Source organism: Erinaceus europaeus, chromosome 6 (assembly GCF_950295315.1).
Source record: "Erinaceus europaeus chromosome 6, mEriEur2.1, whole genome shotgun sequence".
Taxonomy (NCBI): Eukaryota; Metazoa; Chordata; class Mammalia; order Eulipotyphla; family Erinaceidae; genus Erinaceus; species Erinaceus europaeus.
In genome coordinates this window covers 50,521,381-50,543,016 of record NC_080167.1, presented here as the reverse complement: position 1 = coordinate 50,543,016, position 21,636 = coordinate 50,521,381, and the positions used below count along the sequence as shown (strand labels likewise).

Genomic DNA, 21,636 nt, shown 5'->3' with positions numbered 1-21,636 from the left:
TCACTAGGGAAGTGCATCCATTCCAATGGTTTTAGATGCTAGCATATGCTAACTCCAACTTTTATTTCCATTCCTAACCACCTTTCAACTCCACTTAACTGTTTTGTTTTGGTGCTAAAGCTTCACTTATTTGAAAATCACCGCTTCTGGGACAATTTCTTTACCTTTTCTCATTTCCAAAAAGACAAGACAGCACTGGAGCTTCCTTTGGTGCCACTGTGCTCCCATGTGGTGCGAAGGTTCAAACCTAGGTCCAATGGGTGGTAAAAATATGCACCCTACCAGGTGAGCTATATACCAGTCTCTCCAATTGCCTTTTGACATGTTTATCTGGCTCAGTCACCAGAATCTCAAACTCTTCATTGCCCAAGAATGAAAACCATTTCCCTCCCAAACTGCTTCCTTTATTTCTTTTAAATTTATTTTTATGCTGCTTCCTTTTTGAGTCTTGGCCAGTCTTAGAAACATGGCCTCTCCTTCCACTCTAATGCCGAGATCAGAAGCCTCAGGCAATGGTCCAGATTCCCCTACTTCCTATCACTGTTTCCTCTCAGTTGAAACCCCTATGGGCAATACTTCCCTCCATCCTAGTGTCCTGGAAGTAATCATCATTAGGCAACATTTTCCTAGCCCAAGTGCTTTCCATACAGAAATCAGAGTAACAATTCGAGCCCCTCTACTAGGTTGTCTTCCATGTGCTTAAATCCTCCAATGTTTTCTTACCTCACAAGAGAGAGAAATTCCAACATTGCAAGATGGGCAAAAGGCTCTGGCATGACCTAGACCTTCTCATCCCTTCCCTTGCCCAGCGTAATTTTTTTTAAAAGAGATTTTTTCATGAGAGCATCACTCTGGCATGTGCAGTATGAGAGATCAAACCCAGAACCTCACACCTGCAAGTCCTCCACTCTACTGGTCTCTGAATTGTTGCAACTCTACCACAGGCCTTTCCCACCTCAAGAGGTAGGTGTGTGTGTGTGTGTGTGTGTGTGTGTGTGTGTGTATGTGTGTGCACCCTCTACCCCCAACTCCTGCCCTGAAATACTTCTGAAATGCTTGCCCCTTGCAACTCTACCATAGGCCTTTCCCACCTCAGAGGGTGTGTGTGTGTGTGTGTGTATGTTTGTGTATACACCCTCTACCCCCGACTCCTGCCCTGAAATACTTGCCCCTTTTTACATGGCTGGTCTTTCCTCTTCAAGTCTCAGCTGAACAGTCACCTCCAACATTCCTTCTGTCATCAGTGGATCTGTGTCACATTCTGCTATTCTTTACTGCACCCTGCTCCTCATAATACCTACTTCTTTCTCGGTTTGTTCATTGTTGTATACTATACTGTCAGGTCTGTGAAGAGAGGAACATTCAGCAGGTATATATGGGATCCAGTGCTGTCCTGAATCTACAAGTATCTGCTTAGTGCACGTAGTCACTGACCAAGCACTCTTTCATGCAGATGGAGCTATATACTCCAGTACAAGCTTTTCAAACAGCCTATATCGATACACTTAGAAAGGGGTTTTAATTTAGGTCTTAGTTAGAGAGAGATTGAATGCATTCTTTCATTATGAATGTCAGTCACTAATGTAGAAATCCCTAACGGAGCTTTTAGCTAGTTCTTCAGCTACTTTTTTGTTATGAATGAAGTTTTCTACTTTTTAAGCCTCTCCTTAATGTATGAATGCAATATACCCACACTGCCTAGGAATGGTGAGTTCATCATTATATTCTCTTCCTGTGGGCTGCACTCATCTCATGTGCTCTCTCATATTGAACTATTTATTTTAATGCCACTTTAGAGACATCCTGAGAAATTGTAATGTCAATCTCCTTCAGGTTCTCTGTGATGTGAAACATGTAAGAGCACCAGCAGAGGGTCTTGGCACATAGGCATGGCTGAAATGTCAGTCATCACTGATGCCACAAACAGTCTGGGCATCAAAGAATCATTACAATGATAGTTTAAGAAAATTCTTCTCTGTGTAGCAAATATTTATATGCCCATTGACTGAGGGTTATAAATATATTAGTACAAGAAACATATTAGTCTAAATTGAGCCAAGAGAACAAAGTATTTCATAGGAGGTACTATACCATTGGAACAGTATGGTTTCATATGTTTAAAATCTATTTATTGTGTTATCTTTCAAAGTAGCAAAGCCCCTCCACTTCATTTCCAACTCAATATACAGAAATATAAAAGGCTAGTGATTTCTACCCTTACCCCCTAGCCAACCATCCCCAATCCCCATCTGACTGGGTTAATAGGAAACTGTAAACCTATGAAATTCCTCCTGAAGTAGCGCTGGTTTCCTCGTTAGCTCAGTCTTGAACTCGAGCATGCTGATCAGTCATCCTCTTGCTGACTTCTCTTCTGACAAAGGAAACCAAGATTGCATTAAAATAACACATTCTAACTGATGTTTGTCTAGCTAAGAACACTCTTTCTGTCAGCAAATATACTTTTCCATAGGCCTTGGTAAACACTGTGGTTGAAAATTTCTGTGGAAAAACATGCTTCATTTCTTCTTCCTCTCATACAGCCAGCACTCTCACCCAGAAACACACACACTCTCTCTCTCTCTTTCCCCTCCTCCCACAGTAACCATAGGAGAGTGGGTCTTCTCTAGCTCTGTAGCAGACTACAAACTTTCTTCAAAATCATAAGTCTTAAGAAAAGTATTCAGAAAATATGCACAACAGACAACACTTTCTTTTTCCCCTTTGTTGCCCTTGTTGTTTTATTGTTGTTGTGGTTATTATTATTGTTGTTGTTAGTGATGTTGATGTTGTTGGATAGGACAGAAAGAAAAGGAGAGAGGAGGGGAAGACAGAGGTGGGGAGAGTAGGGGAAGACAGAGATGGAGACAGAAAGGCAGACACCTGCAGACCTGCTTCACCACCTGTGAAGCAAACCCCCTGCAGGTGGGGAGCCGGCGGCTTGAACCTGGAAACTTGCACTGGTCTTTGCGCTTTGCACCACCTGTGCTTAACCTGCTGCGCTATTGACCAACCCCCAACACTTTCTATTATTCTAATCAATAAACCATTCCTTCAGCTTACATTACAACTTTTCATTATAAAACAATTGGCCTGACTCAAGCCTGTCCCTGTAATTCATAATCATCAAATAGAAGTGCAGGGAGTATTTGGCTAAAATGCCAAGACTAGAAAGCCAGTTTGGAAATGACCACACCAGTGTACTGAGTCTATCTGCACCTTACCAGCTTGAGGAAATCTATGAGTTTGTGGGCGTCCTCCCCCGTAGAGAGGTCAACGAAGTCTTTGGGCAGGCGGTAACTAAGGTAGGGGCTGGGCTGAACAGTCACCTCACTGTCGGTGCAACGGAACGTAGGAGAATCCTTGAAGAAAGTAAAATAGTCACTGAGAAATGCTCTTTGCAAGTTGATTTTCCATACTGAAAAAAAAAATCTCATGTGGCCTGAGAAGCTGCACAGTGGGCAGAATGCCCAGCTTGAAGCTTGATGTCCTAAGCTTAATCCCTAGCACTGCATATGCCACAGCACTGCTCTGATTATTTTTCTCTCTCCTTAATATATGAATATATTTTTTTAGAACATTTTAGCATGATTTCAACTCCATGTTCTCTTCTGTACGGAAGAAAATCAGTCTGAAGTAAAAGTAGGCACTTGAAAAAACTTCTGCTTATTTGCTAGAAAACGATAAGGTATCTGAATACAGTGCTCTTAAGTAGAGTTGGATGACCTTGTATGCTCCAGGGATCAGCTATGTACTAAAGAAAGGTTAAAGAGCTCTTTAGCTACTGAATGGGCCAGCAGCCTCAGGCTAGTCCTCCTGGGCTCCAGTGATCTCAAAGGTGCCAGTATGCTTTATAGAAGTGATCGCCTGGGGCTGGGCAGTGAAGTACCTGGTTAAGTGCACGTGTTGTCATGTGCAAGGATCCAGAATCAAGTCCCTGCTGCCCACCTGCAGGGGGGAAGCTTCACAAGCAGTGAAGCATGTCTACAGGTATCTCTATTGTCTCTCCCCTCCCTTCTCAATTTCTCTGTACTATAAATTAAAAAAGAGAAAGAGGCTGTCAAGAGCAGTGGACTTGTCATGCAGGCACCGAGCCCCAGTGATAATCCTGATGTCAATTAAAAAAGAGAAAAAAAAGTGGTATATTACACCAAAGTAAAAGACTCTAGTGTGGTGAGAGGGTTCAGGTCCTGGAACATGATGGCAGGAGGACCTAAACAGGGTTGAACTGTTATGTGGGAAACTGAGACATGTTACACATGTACAAACTACTGCATTTTACTGTTGACTGTAAACCATTAACCCCACCCCAATAAAGAAAAAAAAATGTGTGTAAAGAAAAGAAAAAAAATGTGTGTGATGACTTTATATAAAAATAGTAAGCATTACCTCAACAGTAAGGCAGAATGACTGTTTTGAACTTTGGAACACTTCTGTACTTCTAGATCACTTAATTTACTTCTTGGTTATCTCTCTCACCAATTATAAACTCTAAATTCAAGTATCACCTAATGTCTCTTCAAAGTCTTTACTTACATTTTTAAAAAGCCTATCAGACAGCCATTTCATTATCTGAAGTTAAATGACCGAATCATTTCATCACCTCCATGGACTATGAGGAGAACTTAGTCACACCTAAAAGACGGTCACCCAAGTGCCATAGAATAGCAAGTGATAACTTGAGACCTGAAAAGCTTTCTTTATGTCTCTCAGCCTCACCTGTTCCAGAGCCTCGCCTTCAGAGAAGTCACCTTTCAAGTTTCGCCCAGATATCAGCTCTTCCCAAGTGAACAGTAGTGAATCTGTGACTTCACCAAAGGGATTAAAATCAATGAGCCACACCTTCCCCTGTTGTATGGAGAGAAATGTGTATAAAATTAAAACAAGTACTGAAAGTCTCTCATCACTCAGATCACAGAGTTTATTATTATTATTATTTCTTCACCAACACTAATCTTAGTTCTGGTGGTGCTAGAAAATGGACCTGGGACCTCTGAGTCTCAGACATGAAAGTCTTTTGTGTAACCATTGTGTTATCAGCCCCATACCATTATTATTTCTGTTAATGTCATCCTGGGGAATAAATCCATGTCCTATAGCATACTCCTCATCAGCACTATTTTTATTCTAAGCTTCTTGAGAAAGAAAGAGAGTAGAAATAACAAAGCACCACTCCACCATTCATGGAGCTCCCTTGGTGTCCTCCATGGGTTAAACCCAGAGTGTTACACATGGTAAGGTGTTCACTCTACCTGCTGAGCTATCTTCCATTTCCAGACCCTGTTATTACTTTACCCACAAGATAATCCTACCAATCTTCTAATTTATTTCAAAAGTTAGCTCTTCTAGGTGCTATTTGAGAAGTGCCACATATCTCACCACATAGTCAAGCTCTCAAGGGCTAGCTGCTTGAGACTTATAACTTAAGGGAAGGAACAGGCCCCAGAACCCCACAGTATTTCAGCACTAAAAGAAGCTTCAGTGCTGTAGTCTCTCCCTATCTCTCTCTACCTAGAAATAATAAACAAAGAATATTCCAAACATGTTGGCCTAGAATGGTAAAGCCAAGCAAAACAATAGCAAAAAGTTATGTCAGTCTTTAAAAGAAATTCCTATTTCCTTCTAACTGTAGTGGCAGGCAAGCTCACAGGTCCTAGTCCTGAGGAAAGAATTCTGACCTGGTGAGACTGAGCTAGGGAGCATCTGCTGCATCTCAGTGTACAATGACAGGTGCTGACATGACAGGGCTGGGGAACCTGTGAAATCCTGCCAAGAAATTAAAGTCAACACATTTGACCATAGAGAGATATGTGACATTTGATAGATATATTACCCCTTGAATACCTTTTGGTTTTTCTGGCTGAAGCAGTCATAGTTTTGTTACTGATAAGGAATTGCTTTTTTTCTGGAACATGGAGTATCCATGTTGATTATTTGATCAGTTGTGCATGTATAAAACTACATATATCTAAGGAACTACAATCGATAGCTGAGCCAGTCTCACAAGTATGTTGCTGTTTCTAATCTGGGTTAAAGCACAATTTAAAGAAAAATGAGACATTCTAAACGGGTTGGCTTTCAGCCCCGTTAAGTCCCTATTTAGTGGCAAAGACCATGACAGGAAGTCTGCAGCACATACCATCTAAGTTGATTATTTTATACAATCCCCAGAGGAACTCAGCAAACCTCTCATAATTTGAGTAGTCTCCTTACATGAATTCAGCCACCTTACTACATTCTCTCTGTGAAATAATGTCAGCCAGCAACCAGCTTCTTGATATGTCAATGACATCAGCTGTGCTATGGTGACAAATGCTAAGATGTTGCTAACACTCCGTTATTTTAACAAAATGGATGTCTTTTCTCTTCCAAGCTCTAAAACCATCTTATCATTTAAAAATAAGGGAGGGGGGACTTTTTGTACCAGTTTAGATAGAAGTATCAAGCTCTAGAAGCTAAAAAGGTCATACTATAAAAAAATAAACTGAACACATTAAAGGACAAACACAATTCATCACTATTAGGACAGGTAACTGGCAGTTTGTTCCATAGTTCAGAAGCCATTCTCTACTTCAAAGGAAAAAAAAGTCATAATCGGGTATAATGCTATCAAGATGAGGGCTTTACAGCTTATTTTCCCATGATGTCTCAGGCACAAGACATTCTGAGATATTCTTTTTTTTTTTAATTTTTTAAATTTTTTTGCCTCTACAGTTATTTGCTGGGGCTCAGTGCCAGCACTATGAGTCCACTGCTCCTGGAGGCCATTTTTCCTATTTTTGTTGCTGTTGTTGTCATTATTGTTGCCGTTGATATTGTTGTTGGATAAGACAGAGAGAAATCAAGAGAGATGGGGAAGACAGAGAAGGGAAGAAAAAGACAAGACACCTGCAGACCTGCTTCACCACTTGTGAAGTGGCCCTCCTACAGGTGGGGAGCCAGGGGCTCCAACCAGGCTCCTTACGTCAGTCCTTGTGCTTTGTGCCATATGTACTTAACCCGCTGCACTACCGCCCGACCCCTGATAATCTCCATTTTTAAACAGCCTACCAGGTAAGAGCAGCCATGCTGACCTCCCTCACACCTAATGAGATTCCCCAACTTTCTAAATAAATTTTCGAGCATCACACAAGGTGCTAGGTATTGAGTATAAAGATTGGTAATGTGGATTCTATTTGTTCAGAGCTAAGGCCAGAACAGAGACACACAGATACAAAGACAGAAACATAGCAGCAGCAGTAGCTGTGGGGATGGTTCAGTAGGTAGAGTGTAGGACTTCTAGTCATGGGGCTCATGAGTTCAATCTCTGGCACTGTATTTGCCAGAGTGAGTGTTCTGACCTCTCGTGAAGTATAAAATAAAGTAAAACAGGGCCAGGAAGATAGCTTAGCTTGTCAGAGTACAAATCAACATGCTTAAGGGCTCAGAAGCTTCATGTTCAATCCCCTGTACTACTGAGAAATAATTCAACTATCTCTTTTTGCCTCATCTTCAGTGAAACATTAAGGGGTCCTAAGCCAGAAGTAGGAAGTAAAACACTACATGATCTCACTTATAGGTGGAACTTAAGAAACAAGGAAAGAGAGATCCATTAGTGTTGTACCCAGTAGAGCACATATATTACCACGAGCAAAGACCTGGGTTCAAGACTCTGCCCCCCTCCCAACCCTTCAGGGGGAAATCTTCAAGAGCAGTGAAGTAGGATGGCAGGCCCATCCCTCTCAATTTCTGTGTCTATGAGAAACAAAAGGGAAAGAGAGAAATAAAGGAAGGGAGGGAGGGAGGAAGGGAAAGGAGGGAGGGCCACTGAGAACTGTGGGTTCATTTTATAGGCACCAAGCCCCAACTATAACCCTGGTGGTGACGAAAAGAGAGAGAAAGAGAGAAAAGAGCAGGGGAGGGGACGGAGTGGGACAGGAGGGGAGGGGAATCAAACAAACTTGGGACTAGGTGTGGCATACTGGAGCAGAGCAAAAGGCTCTGGGGATAGGGAGATGGGAAGGGATAAAGAGGATGTTGGGAACCCAAGTGCACAACAGTGAAGAAAAGACTTAAGGTACAGAAACATCACAAGGATATGAGACTGTACTCATGTGTCAACCACTATCCTGTAAACCAGTATTTCCCCAATAAAATGAAAAAAAAAGAAAATTTAGGACTAGGGAGAAAGCACAGTACCAGACTTCATGCCTGAAGCACCAAAGGTTCCTGATTCAATACCCAGCATCATCACAAGTCACAGTCAAGTCACAGTCTGGTCTCTCATTAAAAAATTGAAGACAAAAGAAAGCCATCCAACAATGACAATACAAAGGGGTATAGACTGAGAAGAAGTGACATCATGCTATTATGAGATCACAGTGACCAACATGGCAAATTAGCAAGACTTAAAAGTTTCACCGGGAGTCGGGCGGTGGTGCAGCGGGTTAAGCGCACGTGGCGCAAATCGCCAGGACCTGCATGAGGATCCCAGTTCGAGCCCCCGGCTCCCCACCTGCAGGGGAGTCGCTTCACAAGCGGTGAAGCAGGTCTGCAGGTGTCTATCTTTCTCTCCCCCTCTCTGTCTTCCCCTCCTCTCTCCATTTCTCTCTGTCCTATCCAACAACAACAGCAACAAAAAGGAAAATAAATAAACTTAATTTAAAAAAAAAAAGTTTCACCAATTAACCTGGAATTTAGTGACCAGAATGATGTAGGAAGAGGGTGAGTGGGTGGGTGATTTCAGAGGAAACTACCACAAATACCACAAATAACAGAAACACCACCAAGACTATCTGGTGCAAAGGCTATGAGTAGAAAGGCCATTGTGGGTGCAGGATTCTGGAGGCACAATGCAAATAACAGAACAGACTTCCAAATGTGGCAGGCTAAGGCAGTCTCAGAAGTCTTCTGTTCTAAACAAGATGAAACTCAGCTCTAAGCAATCCCTTGACATGTATGTATACATCAGGTTACACAGAAGGGAGGGGGGTCGTCCTAGGAATCAGAAATGAAGAGCCAGAGAAAGTGAAGGGAGTATGGAGAGAACTAGGAATCCAGAAAAGAAATGTGAGAAAGTGACATAGCATGGCAGAGAAGAGGGGGACAATAAGTGAGGCAGCACGAGGATGAAGCAAGAGGCTCCCAGAGGTCCAGAGGCCAGAAGACAGGAAAGGAAGAGAGATTAATTGAAAAGAGAGCTTCCAGGAGTCAGGTGGTAGCACAATAGGTTAGGCGCATGTGGCACAAAGCACAAGGACCAGCAGAAGGATCCCGGTTCCAGCCCCTGGCTCCCCACCTGCAGGGGAGTTGCTTAACAGGCAGTGAAGCAGGTCTGCAGATGTCTATCTTTCTCTTCCCCTCCTCTCTCCATTTCTCTCTGTCCTATCCAAAAACAGCAATAACAACAAGAATAATAACCACAACAATGATGGAATAACAAGGGCAACAAAAGGGGAAAAAATGGTCTCCAGTAACAGTGGATTCGTGGTGCAGGCAACGAGCCCCAGAAATAACCCTGGGGCAAAAAAAAAAGAGAGAGCTGCCAATTCACTACAACTGACAAATAATGTCTAGATGTAGATAGCACAGCAAAAAAAGAAGTCAGATAATAATGGAATAATGTTTCAAAGCGCTGTGGCAACAGAACTCATTAACTGAAAATTATATACCCCAAGAAGTCTGTCACTGATACAGGAAGGCTTAACCAAAAGTTCTCAGCCAATATTGAGGATATTCACTACCAGAGTATGCACTGCCAGACAGAATCTGGCCCAAAAGCTGCAAGAGACAAGAAGTGCCAGTGAGCAAAGAAGCTGGCAGTAATGATCAGACCTATTTGAGGCTATAAATCTAAGGTGGAACCCAAATTAGGAAATCACACATAAGGGGACTGGGCAGTGGTGCACCTGGTTAAGTGCATGTGTCACCAAGTACATGGATCCAGGTTCAAGTTCCTGGTCCCCACCTGCAGAAGGGAAGCTTCATGCAATGCTGCAGATATGTTTCTCTCCTTCTTTATCCTCCTCCTCTCTCAATTTCTATCCATACTATCAAATAAAATAGTTAAAAGAAAAATTAAAAAAGAAAACACACATGAGGTAAAAGGGCTCCGGGAAATAAAGTATTATAAAGCTCTTAAAGGCTGAGAGTGTTAAGTGAAATTAATTGCTGTTTTAAAATAATAGTAAGAGTTAACAACAAAAAAATTACAAAAAAAAAAAAGAAATTTCAAAATCATGGGAGAAAAAAATGAACAGCAAATAAGTAAAAAGAAATGGGGTGGGCAGAGATGTACTGGTTAAGTACACATTTTACCATGTACAAGGACCTGGGTTCAAGCTCCTGCTCACCACCTGCAGGAGGGGGCACTGCAAGAGTGGTGAAGCAGGCCTGCAGCTATCTCTCTCTCTCCCTCCATCTTCCCTCCCCTCTCAATTTCTCTCTGTTATATCAAGAAAAGGGGGAAAAGGGAGAGGGAAAAAATGACCACCAGGAGCAGTAGATTCATACAGCTGGCACCTAGCCCAATCAATAACCCTGGTGGAAGAAATAAGTAAAATAAATAAACAAAAAAATGAACAAACAGAAAAAAATCGAAAAACTCATATGATGGAGAACATAAAAAAATATAGTAAACTTAAACTATACCTGACATCTAAAACCAGAGAGTTACAAAGCAATGAAAATAAATGAAGCAATTTGTAAATTATATCCACATGCCTAAAAAGCTAACAATTAAAAATAGACTGAAAAATGATGGCCCAGGTGGCAGTACAGCTGATACAGACTTGGACTCTAGGGAATGAATTCCTGAGTTCAACCACAGACATTACATGTCCCAGAGTGATGCTCTGATTCTCTTTCTTTCTCATAAGTGATTAGTATTTTTTAAAAGGCCAGAAAGTCAATTCTAAGACTAAAAGACATAGATCATATAAATGAGCACCATGAAAAATAGCTTACTTAAGGCCTAGGCCCCTACCTGCATGGGGGAAGTTTCACATGTGCCTAAGCAATGCTGCAGATGTCTCTATTCTTTCTCCCTCTCAATTTCTCTCTATCTCTATAAAAAAAAGTCACTAGAAGTGGTGAATTCATGGTTCAGGCACTGAGTCTCAGCAGTAAGCCTGGTGACCAAAACCAACCAACAAACAAAAACCGGCCAAAAGATGGAGGTAACACCACCATCAATTTCGGTAAAACATACTACAATACAAAAAGCACAAGTTGTCAAAGGATGAGAATTTCACTAAGAAAATGAAACTATTATGAGCTAGCAGTTATCAAAGGCAGGAGCTATCTTAACATACCAAATTCAGTAACTGCTACAGATAAAGTATCCCATAGGGTCCTTCACACATTAGAAACTGTATTTCCTTTTCCATTCCCATACAAAAGAATTACAAGAAAGTGACCAAGTTACAAAGCAATGTCAGCATTGTTGAAGACTTGAGGTCAGACATGTTTAGGCATAAAACAAGTGTTTTTGTTTGTTTTGTAATATTTTTGTTTGTTTGTGAAGCACCGCTAACTAACTTTTTAAAAAATTCTTTACTGGGGGATTAATGGTTTATAGTTGACAGAAAAGTAGAACAGTTTGTACATGTGTAACATTTCTGTTTTCCACATAACAATTCAACCCCCACTAGATCTTCCTCTGCTATCACGTTCCAGGACATGAGCCTTCCCTACATCCCAGAGTCTTTAACTTTGGTGCAATACTAACATTAATTTTTTAACTTATACATGCACAATACCACTTGTGAATGTTTCCAGCCCAGGGATATTTTTTGTTGTTGTTGTTGTTGTTGTTAAAGAGAGGGAGAAATACCAAAGCATCATTTTACCATTCATGGAGCTTCCTCAGTGCCTTCTATAGTGCTCCCGTTCTATAGTGCTATGGCTCAAACCCAGGCAAAGCGTGTACTTTATGGAGTGAGCAATCTTCTAGGCCTAATCTTCTAGGTCTCTAAGAGATTAATCATGAAAAACATAGCTGAGAAGAATACTTGGGGGAACCAGAATCATTTGTCAAATAAGGTAGTTATTCCATATCCTAGCTGTGCATTAGCAGCACTTAAAAAGCTTCTCAAAGGACACATTCCAAGACCCTGTCCCAGACATATTACATGGGTATGTATATGAGAGTTAGAACCTCTACCACAAAGTCAGCTTCCCTAGGCACAAAGAAAAGACATGTCAAAGTGTTGCTGACCCCAAACACACTTCAGTTATAATTTATACAAATGAGCATCATGAGGGGTCAGGCGGTAGCGCACGTGGTGTGAGGCACAAGGACCCGCATAAGGATCCCGGTTCAAGCCTCCGGCTCCCCACCTGCAGTGGGGTCGCTTCACAAGTGGTGAAGCGGGTCTGTAGGTGTCTAATCTTTCTCTCCCCCTCTGTCTTTACCCTCCTCTCTCCATTTCTCTCTGACCTATCCAACAACGCCATCAACAAGTACAACAACAATAAAACAAGGGCAACAAAAGGGAAAATAAATAATAAAATAAAATAAAAACCAAAAAACAAATGAGCACCATGAAAAATAGTGTACTTGTGGATAGAAAGATAGCTTACTTGGTAGAACCTGAACTGGAATTGGCATGTTGCACCAAAGTAAGACTCTAGGGGGGGGGGGGGGGAGAATACAAGTCCAAAAAGGATGACAGAAGACCTAGTGGGGATTGTATTGTTATATGGAAAACTGAGAAATGTTATGCAAGTACAAACTATTGTATTTCCTGTGTAATGTAAAACATTAATATCCCAATAAAGAAATTTTAAAAAAGAAAATAAAGATAGCTTACTTGGAAAGGTATCTTTTTCTTTTTGCCACCCATCAAGAGTTACTATTGAGGCTTGGTGCCTACAAGATGCATGATGGCTCCACCACTTGGGGTGGCTAATTTTTTTTTCCTTTTTCTTAGAGAAGCAGAGAGCCAAGAAAGGGAAAGAGAAGGAGAAAGACACCTGAAACACTGCTCCATTGCTTCTGAAGCTCCCCCCTACCCCCAAAGATGGAGATCTGGGGGTTGAACCCAGGTCCTTGCACATGGTATTGGTGTGTTCTATTGGGTGTGCTACTCAGATTCAAGCCTGGTCCCAGTGCAATGAGGGAAATTTTGATGCTGTGATATCTTTCTCTCTGTCTCTCTGAGAAAGCTGGTCTAGAGTAGTGAAGCCCCAGTAACAACAAAAATATAAAATAAAGAAACTTATTTTCAGTGTCAGAAGACAGTTCATGTGAGGAAATATACACTTTACCAAGGGTGAGGACCTGGATTCAGGCCCCCAAGCACCACAGGGAAGTATCATATATGGTATGGTGTCTCTCCCTCTCTTAGAGATTAAAAAAAAAAAAAAAGTCTGCCAGAAGCAGTGGAACTGTGCAGACTTGAAGCCCCCAGCAGACCATTAAAAAATAACCACTTGTTTTCTATAAGAATCATCATGAAAATTATATACCCTAGAAAGTGCCCAACAAACTGATACAAGTGTCCTTGACTAAATACAAATGCGTTTCACATCATGGGTTAAATCTCTATTTAGTAACTGTCTAAATGTTTATGTTGGCATTATTCTGGCTTTTAAAACATGCAACTCACTTCAGCTCTGTAAGGTCACAGAAGCAATCATTCATGTAAGCTTACGTATGTATCCAACTTCACTTGCGACATTTACTGCACTGCATATCTGCACCTACCTGCCAGACCTGCTGAGTCACAGCAGATCTGGATATCAGCCAGGGAAATACTGGGAGACTTGGGTCAACTTCCTGTTTTCAAGTACCATTATAAAGTTCTACTGTTTCACATTTAATATTTGTAGATTGAGAATGAGTTATGCATGGTTCACAGGGTTACATGGAATAAGTGACATTAAACTAGAGGAGAGTCAGGCTCTCCCAAGCTGTATCTTTAGGGATGGGATCATTTTAATCACTGATTTGATTCTGTGTGCTACTATACCACCAGGCCAATGTTCAAGTCTTGAATATGAGCTCCTTAAAGAGCAGGATCAGACGTTGTTGGATACTTATTTGAGGCACAGCCTCTCACACATCATGAGCTCTCAACAGATATGGGCTGTGGAGGGAGTGACACAGGCAACATCTGTCTATCAGTAAGGAGCATAGGTAGAACTAGAGCCTTAGCCTGGCCACCAGCTCAATTTTCTACCCACTCCACCACACAAGCTTCCTCCCTTTTCCTATCTGAAAACTTTGCCAAATATTCTGCAACAAATACTTCTCTTTCAAAGTTTGTATAGATACTATCACACTTGAAGACAGAAGTGAAAACGGAGTAACTGGTGTCTTTTGTCTTAATAGAGATAAATAAGTAAATAGCAGCTATTTTGGGATGTGACCATATGGGTCATCTAATTTTGTCCAAAAAAAAATGACTCAAAGGCATCCCACTATAATGACGATGTGGCTGATAAAAGCACGGAAAGGGGGTCGGGCGGTGGTGCAGTGGGTTAAGCGCACATGGTGCAAAGCACACTAGCATAAGGATCCCGGTTGGAGCCCCCGGCTCCCCACCTGCAAGGGAGTCGCTTCACAGGCGGTGAAGCAGATCTGCAGGTGTCTATCTCTCCCCCTCTGTCTTCCCCTCCTCTCTCCATTTCTCTCTGTCCTATCCAACAACAAACAACATCAACAATGGTAATAATAATGACCACAACGAGGCTACAACAACAAGGGCAACAAAAGGGGGGAAAATGGCCTCCAGGAGCGGTAGATTCATGGTGCAGGCACCGAGCCCAGCAATAACCCTGGAGGAAAAAAAAAAAGCATGGAAAGAGGTGAGAACTTTACATGGGTACCATTTGGAAAACAAGAGTCACAAATTGGAAAAGCATACTTTCTGCCTTTTTAAGAGCTAAATCAATTAAAGCTATCACAGGCCATCATATGAATTTTTTTAAAAAAGCAAATTTTGAAAAGATTGCATGTCCAACAGAGAAATCTCTGCTACAGGAGTTAGTTACTAAGTTGGGCCCTGTATTAATTCATTTATTTAACTAATTAATTAAAAATTTCAAGAATCCCCATCTGTGGGGGGTGGGGGAATCTTCTTCACAAGCAGTGAAGCATGTCTGCAGGTCTCTCTCTCTTTCACCCCCTCTCTCTTCCCAATGATTTCTCTCAGTCTCTATACAATAAGAAATAAAAAGTAAACATTAAAAAAAATATTTCAAGAATAAGAGTCTGGGGGGACAGGTGTTGGTGTACGGGGTTAAGCATACAGTATAAAGTGCAAGGACCCATGCAAAGATCCCAGTTGGAGCCCCCAGCTCCCCATCTACAGGGGGGGTCATCTCAAAATCAGTGAAGCAGGTATCTGTCTGTCTCCCTCCCTATCTCCTCTCTCCTTCAAGTTCTCTATGTTTTATCAAAAAAAAAAAAAGTCCCAGGTGCAGTGGATTTGTAGTGCAGGCACTGAGCCCCAGTGATAACCCTAGAGGTAGGAAAAAAAGAGTAAGAGTCTGGAAGACAGCTCACCTACTAAGGTACCTGCCTTGCCATGAGTGCAGCCCAGGTTTGAGCCTTGGTACATAGGAATGTCAAGGGAAGCACCAAGCAAGTTCAGAAGAACAGCTCACCCTAGAAAGCCAGCCAGCTCATGAGCAGTGAAATCACACTTGTATGAGACTTTGGCACTACAGGCAAAAATAAATTTAAAAAAAGAAGAAATGCAAACTAATCTTCAGCTTCACTCTAAAGTCAAAAGGACTCAGGGATTTTTTTTTTTTTTTGGTTAACTAAAAATGATTATCTAAATAGTAAACAGCAAATTGCTGGTTACATTTAACTATGTAAGCTTAACTTCTTTAAGTAGATGAGATTTTAAGTGGCCATTTCTTAAATTAGTAATTCCTAAATTTGTGACATGTAATTATTGTTGATACTGTCTTCTGATAAGTACATTTTTCAGGAGATTCTTGACCATTGTGAATTTCAAATATCTTACATAGTTTGAGGAAATGTTTAGTGAGCTCTCCACACACAGAGTGGCTGTGTGCTCTTACTTGCTTATAAGACATATGATTTTAAAATACATAGTATAAAGTTTTTACTTACCCTACTGTCTCTATATATGTCAAATACAACTGTAAAGGAGAAAAAACTTCAGTTAATGATGAAGTGATATTTTCATGATCCAAGTCTATTTTTGAAAAGTGTATATAAAAAAAGTAAATATATCTTTTCATTAGTTACTCAACCTTATTGACTTCATGATCACAAAAATTTGAACATAAAAAAGGCATCCTGTAATGTTTTACTCATACTCTACCATCAGCCATAATATTTAAAACTTCAAAAATTCAAGCCTAACACATTATCCTACCTAGTTTCTTTTTTTAAAATTTTTAAATATTTATTTATTCCCTTTTGTTGCCCTTGTTGTTTTATTGTTGTAGTTATTATTTTTCTCATCACTGTTAGATAGGACAGAGAGAAATGGAGAGAGGAGGGGAAGACAGAGAGGGGGAGAGAATGACAGACACCTGCAGACCTGTTTCACCGCTTGTGAAGCGACTTCCCCCTGCAAGTGGGGAGCCGGGGACTCGAATCTGGATCCTTATGCTGGCCCTTGTGTTTTGCACCACCTGCGCTTAACCTACTGCGCTATCGCAGCAGGTAGACTCCCTCTACCTAGTTTCTTATTGTGAATAAGTTATAGGCCTCACTGGTAATGAAAGCAGCATCAACTACTTCCTTACTTCATGGGGAATGAAATGAGTAAAATTTATAATAGAAAAGAATAAAATCTAGCTATGCTAGGGCATAATTCTTTCTTTTTTTTTTTTAAAGCTACTTATTTATTTATTTATTTATTTATTTTTGAGATGCAGAGAGAGCAGGGACACAGAGAGAAACACCAGAGCACTTCGCAGTGGTGTGGGGGAACTGAACCTGGGACTTTGGAGCCTCAGGCATGAGAGTGTTTGCATAACCATTATACTATCTACCCTCCACCCTCTTTATTTTTTTCTCTTTAATTTGGATAGGATAAAGAGAATTGGGAGGAAAGGGTGATATAGAAAAGGGGAGGGAGACAGGGGACTCAAACTCAGATCCTTGACATTGATGCCATGTGACCTCAACTGGGTGCATCATCACCCAGCCCCTGGACATAGTTAATTTTTTTTTTAATCAAATTTATCATAGAACCTGGACTTGGCTAGTACAAGAAACATCAATCATGACAGAAATAATGTTAAGATGCACAAAATCCTCTATACTTTTATATCAAAAACTTTTGAGTTCTTAAATCAAGTCACAAATATATGTTTCATAAAGCTGCTATCTGGTTATTCAAAATAAGAAGTTACAAAGGAAGCACAGTAACCTGGTTAATACAGTCATAATACTAGAAACACTGTGTTAACTTTAAACAGGACCTTTAAGACATATTACTGCTGGGGGCCAAGCAAGTGGTACACCTAGTTAAGCATGTGTTACTATGTGCAGTTATTGAATTTGTGCCCCTGTTCCCCACCTGCAAGGGGAAAGCTTCACCAGCAGTGAAGAGAGTACTGCAGGTGTCTCTGTCTCCTCTTTCCACCTCAAATTCTCTCTGTCCTATCAAATGGGGGTGTGGGGGGCAAAACTTATTTGTACCCAAGTAAAAAAGTGAACTCTATTAGTAATAACAGTAATAATAATAATAAAAAATATGACTAAAGGCAAAATTAACAGCAAACCTTCAGCAACACCAAATAGTTATTAAATGTTACATATATGCTTTCAAACCCAGTGTTAAAATACCCCAAGGTGAAATAAGGTTCAGTAACATGTACTTCATTTCATTAACTCAATAAAAAATACTCACAGTCTTCATCTAAAAACTTATACTGTATATGTTTCTTGAAAAAGTCTTGTATGCATCTGCAAATTTCTTCCTTCTGTTTAGAAATATGATCATAGTATTGTGTGTAGTCTCTTTGAGAAACACCTGACAAAAAATATTTTATATTCTGTTACTATAGAATATTCTTTTTAAAACCCTTAAGTGCAATTTAAGAAGTTTTTGAGAGAATCATTTAAATAAACTTAACAGTCAATCAAATGAATACCGTTATTGTGCATTATGGGGTATTTTATAGAGAAATATACCTTACCTGGTGAAAAGGTTTACATGGATAGCTAAATCCTACAGTTTCAATAGCTATGCATTCTTATGTTAGACATAGTAGTTATTTCTACTGAATATAATGGAAAGAAGCCAAAGCTATAAAATTGCTTATTTCATTAAAAACCGTGGAAGAAGCAATTTTAAACCTGCACACAGTCATGCATCTTCTCTGATTTTTTCCAATGAACCCTCTACAAATTGGTAAGTATACTTTCCCACTGTCTTTGAGAAACACAGAGCTACTCCTCATGTCTCTCACATACTGCATTTCATGAAAACAATCAGGTTTTTTTGTACATACATAATACCCTGCCTACATAAACCTTATGTTTCAAGCCATGGAAAATTTAACATTCCTTTCTTCAAAATGACTTGCTGAAATTGGTCCGTGCTCAGAAAGGTTTCAACTTCCTCATCACATGCCAATAAAGCTCCCTTCTTAGATGTACTATGGTACAGAGTTTCCTTTTTTTCTTTTTAGGGAATACCTAATAACACACAACAAGTTCAAACATCCTAAATTTCATTTAGGCAAATTAAAATATATCAGCAGTAAATTCAATAAATTAAAAGTGTTGACTTGATTCTGTTTAGATCATAGTTATTCTTGTTGAAAATAAATGTTACTTCATGAAAAACATGAAGAAACTAAACAAAACAATACAAAAAGCCAAAGTTAATTATCTCTAATATCTGAGTTAAGCAAAAAAAGTAAATGAGACAATAATCTGAGAAAAAAAGAGTGATTTCTAAAGTAACACACTTATTTATTTTATCTTGCTAGGGTAATGAACAGTGCCCTAGTAATAAAAATAAACTTATAAAAGCTTGGAATTTTATGAGACTTAAATAAACTGTGTATTGCTAGTAGTACTTGGGCAAGTACCAAAGAGAAATCAGGTATGTATGTACCCTAAATTGGGAATGGCAAATCAATTTGGAAGCACTGTCTGGAATCCAGACAGATTCAATTAACTGGCAAGACTATTTTCTGTAGAAATGGAATAAGGCCTTAGGATCCATGCCAACATCACATTCCAGAGTCCATTTAAGCTAAAAACAAACTGTTTTCCCTGTCCTAATAACTACTAGATATTTACTTCCATTTAAAACTTATCTTCTTTCAGTGATTACTTTCAAGGACAAAACAAACAAAAACCACCTCACCAATAAGCTTGTTTTCTTTGACAAAACATCGGAACTCAGCCCCAGGAATTAATTCACACCATTTCCGAAGAACAAGCTGCAGACAAGGGGGGGAAAGTGTAACACAACAGGGAGCGTTTACTAGTCTAATGGACAACTTTATGTCAAGACTATATCTTAACAATTGCCTTTATCACATTTCAATAAAGGTATCATAAAACATTTCTGATATACTGAACCTAGTAATCTAATAAGCCAAGGGGACTGTGTTAAACTTCTTTGACAAAATGCGTACTTATCAGTTATCATTTTCAAAGTACTAGCAAACACAAGTCCAAAAGTGATAGTCAAATCTTAACACTATGTCACAAACTATCCTGTAATTTATGTTCTTCACCACTTTAAAATTTTCAAGAAATAAATAATTTCTAAGTTATCTACATTAAGCACCATTCTATAATAAGTAGAAAACTTACTAAGATATTATGAAGGACTGTATAATGAAAATGCTCATATGATGCTGTGAAGCTTACAAAAGGTCAGCCTTCATAAATGGTATATAATAATCTCAGTAACAAGTACTAAAAGCTCTAGTAGCCACTAAGTAAATTAACTGAACTTCATGGATGGTGAAGTAGTGTTGTGGTATTTCTCCTCTCCCTTTTTAAACATACAGAATTTCAGAATCTGTGGGGTTGTCACCATTTTTGCCAAGTAGGGCTTCACTAAAGCTTTGTGCCTGCCCCAATTTCAATTCCACCCCCCTATGGAAAGGCTATTTGTTCTTTTCTTCTTTTTTTCTTCAGATAGACTAAAAGAGAGAGACAAAGAGAAGAAAGAGAAAACATGGCACTGCCTTGCTGCTCATGAAAATATGAAGATTCTCCTTAGCATGGCCCTCCCATGTTGTGGCTAGAGGCTTGAAACTGGGTCTTTGCACATGGTAAAGTAAATATGTGGAGCACTTTAAAAAAAAAAAAAAGATCCAGGGAAGATACTGAGAGGTATCATGTGTCAACAAGAGTCATTTCACTCCCCACTGCTGCACTAAAACAACAAATTAACTGTTCTGAATACAGCACAGTCATAGAAGATATGCCAGTATATACATTCAACCATTTAAAAACTACCTCATTAAGTTGGTGAATAAATGTTAAAAGTATATATAGATGCAAATGTGATTACTAACAGACAATAAAGGCACTTTCTTAAAAACACTGGACTAATTCCAATTAGTGTTCTAGATCCAAGAATGAAATGTTTCCAACAGTGGGGTAAGTACAGTTATTCTCTCCAACAAACTAAGCTGAAATTATTAGTGGCATGGGAGGTAGTGTAATGATAAGAGTGCAGAAATTTAAAGCATAAGGGCCAGAGTTTGATTGCCAACATGATATAGACCAGAGTGAAAGTCTGGTTCTCTTTCTCACTAATAAATAAATACATAAATCTTGAAGAAAAAGATCTCAAAGGTATTATATTTGAAAATAACTGCAAGAAAGCCAGGTATTGTGAAAAGTAAGATTATATCAGGGATGTTGTTGGAACCTGCAATCAGCATTAAAAAGAAACCTATGGAGGCTGGGTAGTGGTATACACCTGGTGGAGCACACATATTACCATCTAGAACCTGAGTTCTAGTCCCTGGTCTGCACCTGCAAGGGGAGGACAATTCATAAGTGTTCAGAGCTACAGGTGTCCCTCCCTATTTGTCTCTATTAGACAAAAGAGAAAGAAAAAATAAATAAGGGGGGATGACCAAAGATGGATAGTAGATTCATTAAGCAGGAACCAAGCCCCAGCTATCACCTTAGTTAATAAATAAATAAAAACCTATGGTCCAGATTCTTCCTAACACTTAAGCAGTTAGCTGCATCCCTGCCCAGTTCAGAGTGGGGTTTGTGCACCTGTATGATACACATATTCCTCCAAAATTAGGAAGATAGTATGTTGAGGATTTAACTACTTTCATTATTTATATTTATTTATTCCCTTTTGATGCCCTTGGTTTTTTATTGTTGTAGTTATTACTGTTATTAGTGATGTCATTGTTGTTGGATAGGCCAGAGAAAAATAGAGAGAGGAGGGGAAGACAGAGAGGGGAGAGAAAGATAAGACACCTGTAGACCTGCTTTACCGCTTGTGAAGCAACTTCCCTGCAGGTGGCGAACCGGGATCCTTATGCTGGTTCTTGTGCTTTGCGCCATGTGCGTGCGCTTAACCCGCTGCGCTACCACCCCCGACTCCCAAGGGTTTAACTTCTTGCTGTTACTTCTAATGAAGTTGTTTTTCACTATTCTCCCCCCGCCCTTCCTCTTTTCCTTCTTGCCATGGGAGTTTTAGACTACATGGTCCTAATGCTCCT

General features: G+C 39.9%; 1 protein-coding gene across 3 annotated transcripts in view; it reads right to left on the bottom strand.

Moving 5' to 3' along the window:
- Nucleotides 1-2,104: 2,104 nt before the first annotated feature.
- CDC123 (cell division cycle 123) overlaps nt 2,105-21,636 on the bottom strand; it is a 55,881-nt gene continuing 36,349 nt past the window's right edge. For all 3 annotated transcript variants that reach the window (XM_007524624.3, XM_060192164.1, XM_060192163.1), the window contains 6 exons: nt 19,293-19,368; nt 17,823-17,945; nt 16,067-16,095; nt 4,717-4,845; nt 3,222-3,359; nt 2,105-2,371 (listed from right to left, as the gene is read on the bottom strand). In XM_007524624.3, coding sequence (XP_007524686.1) covers nt 2,345-2,371; nt 3,222-3,359; nt 4,717-4,845; nt 16,067-16,095; nt 17,823-17,945; nt 19,293-19,368 — 522 coding nt within the window. In that variant the 3' untranslated portion in view covers nt 2,105-2,344. The remainder of the gene's footprint in view (nt 2,372-3,221; nt 3,360-4,716; nt 4,846-16,066; nt 16,096-17,822; nt 17,946-19,292; nt 19,369-21,636) is intronic.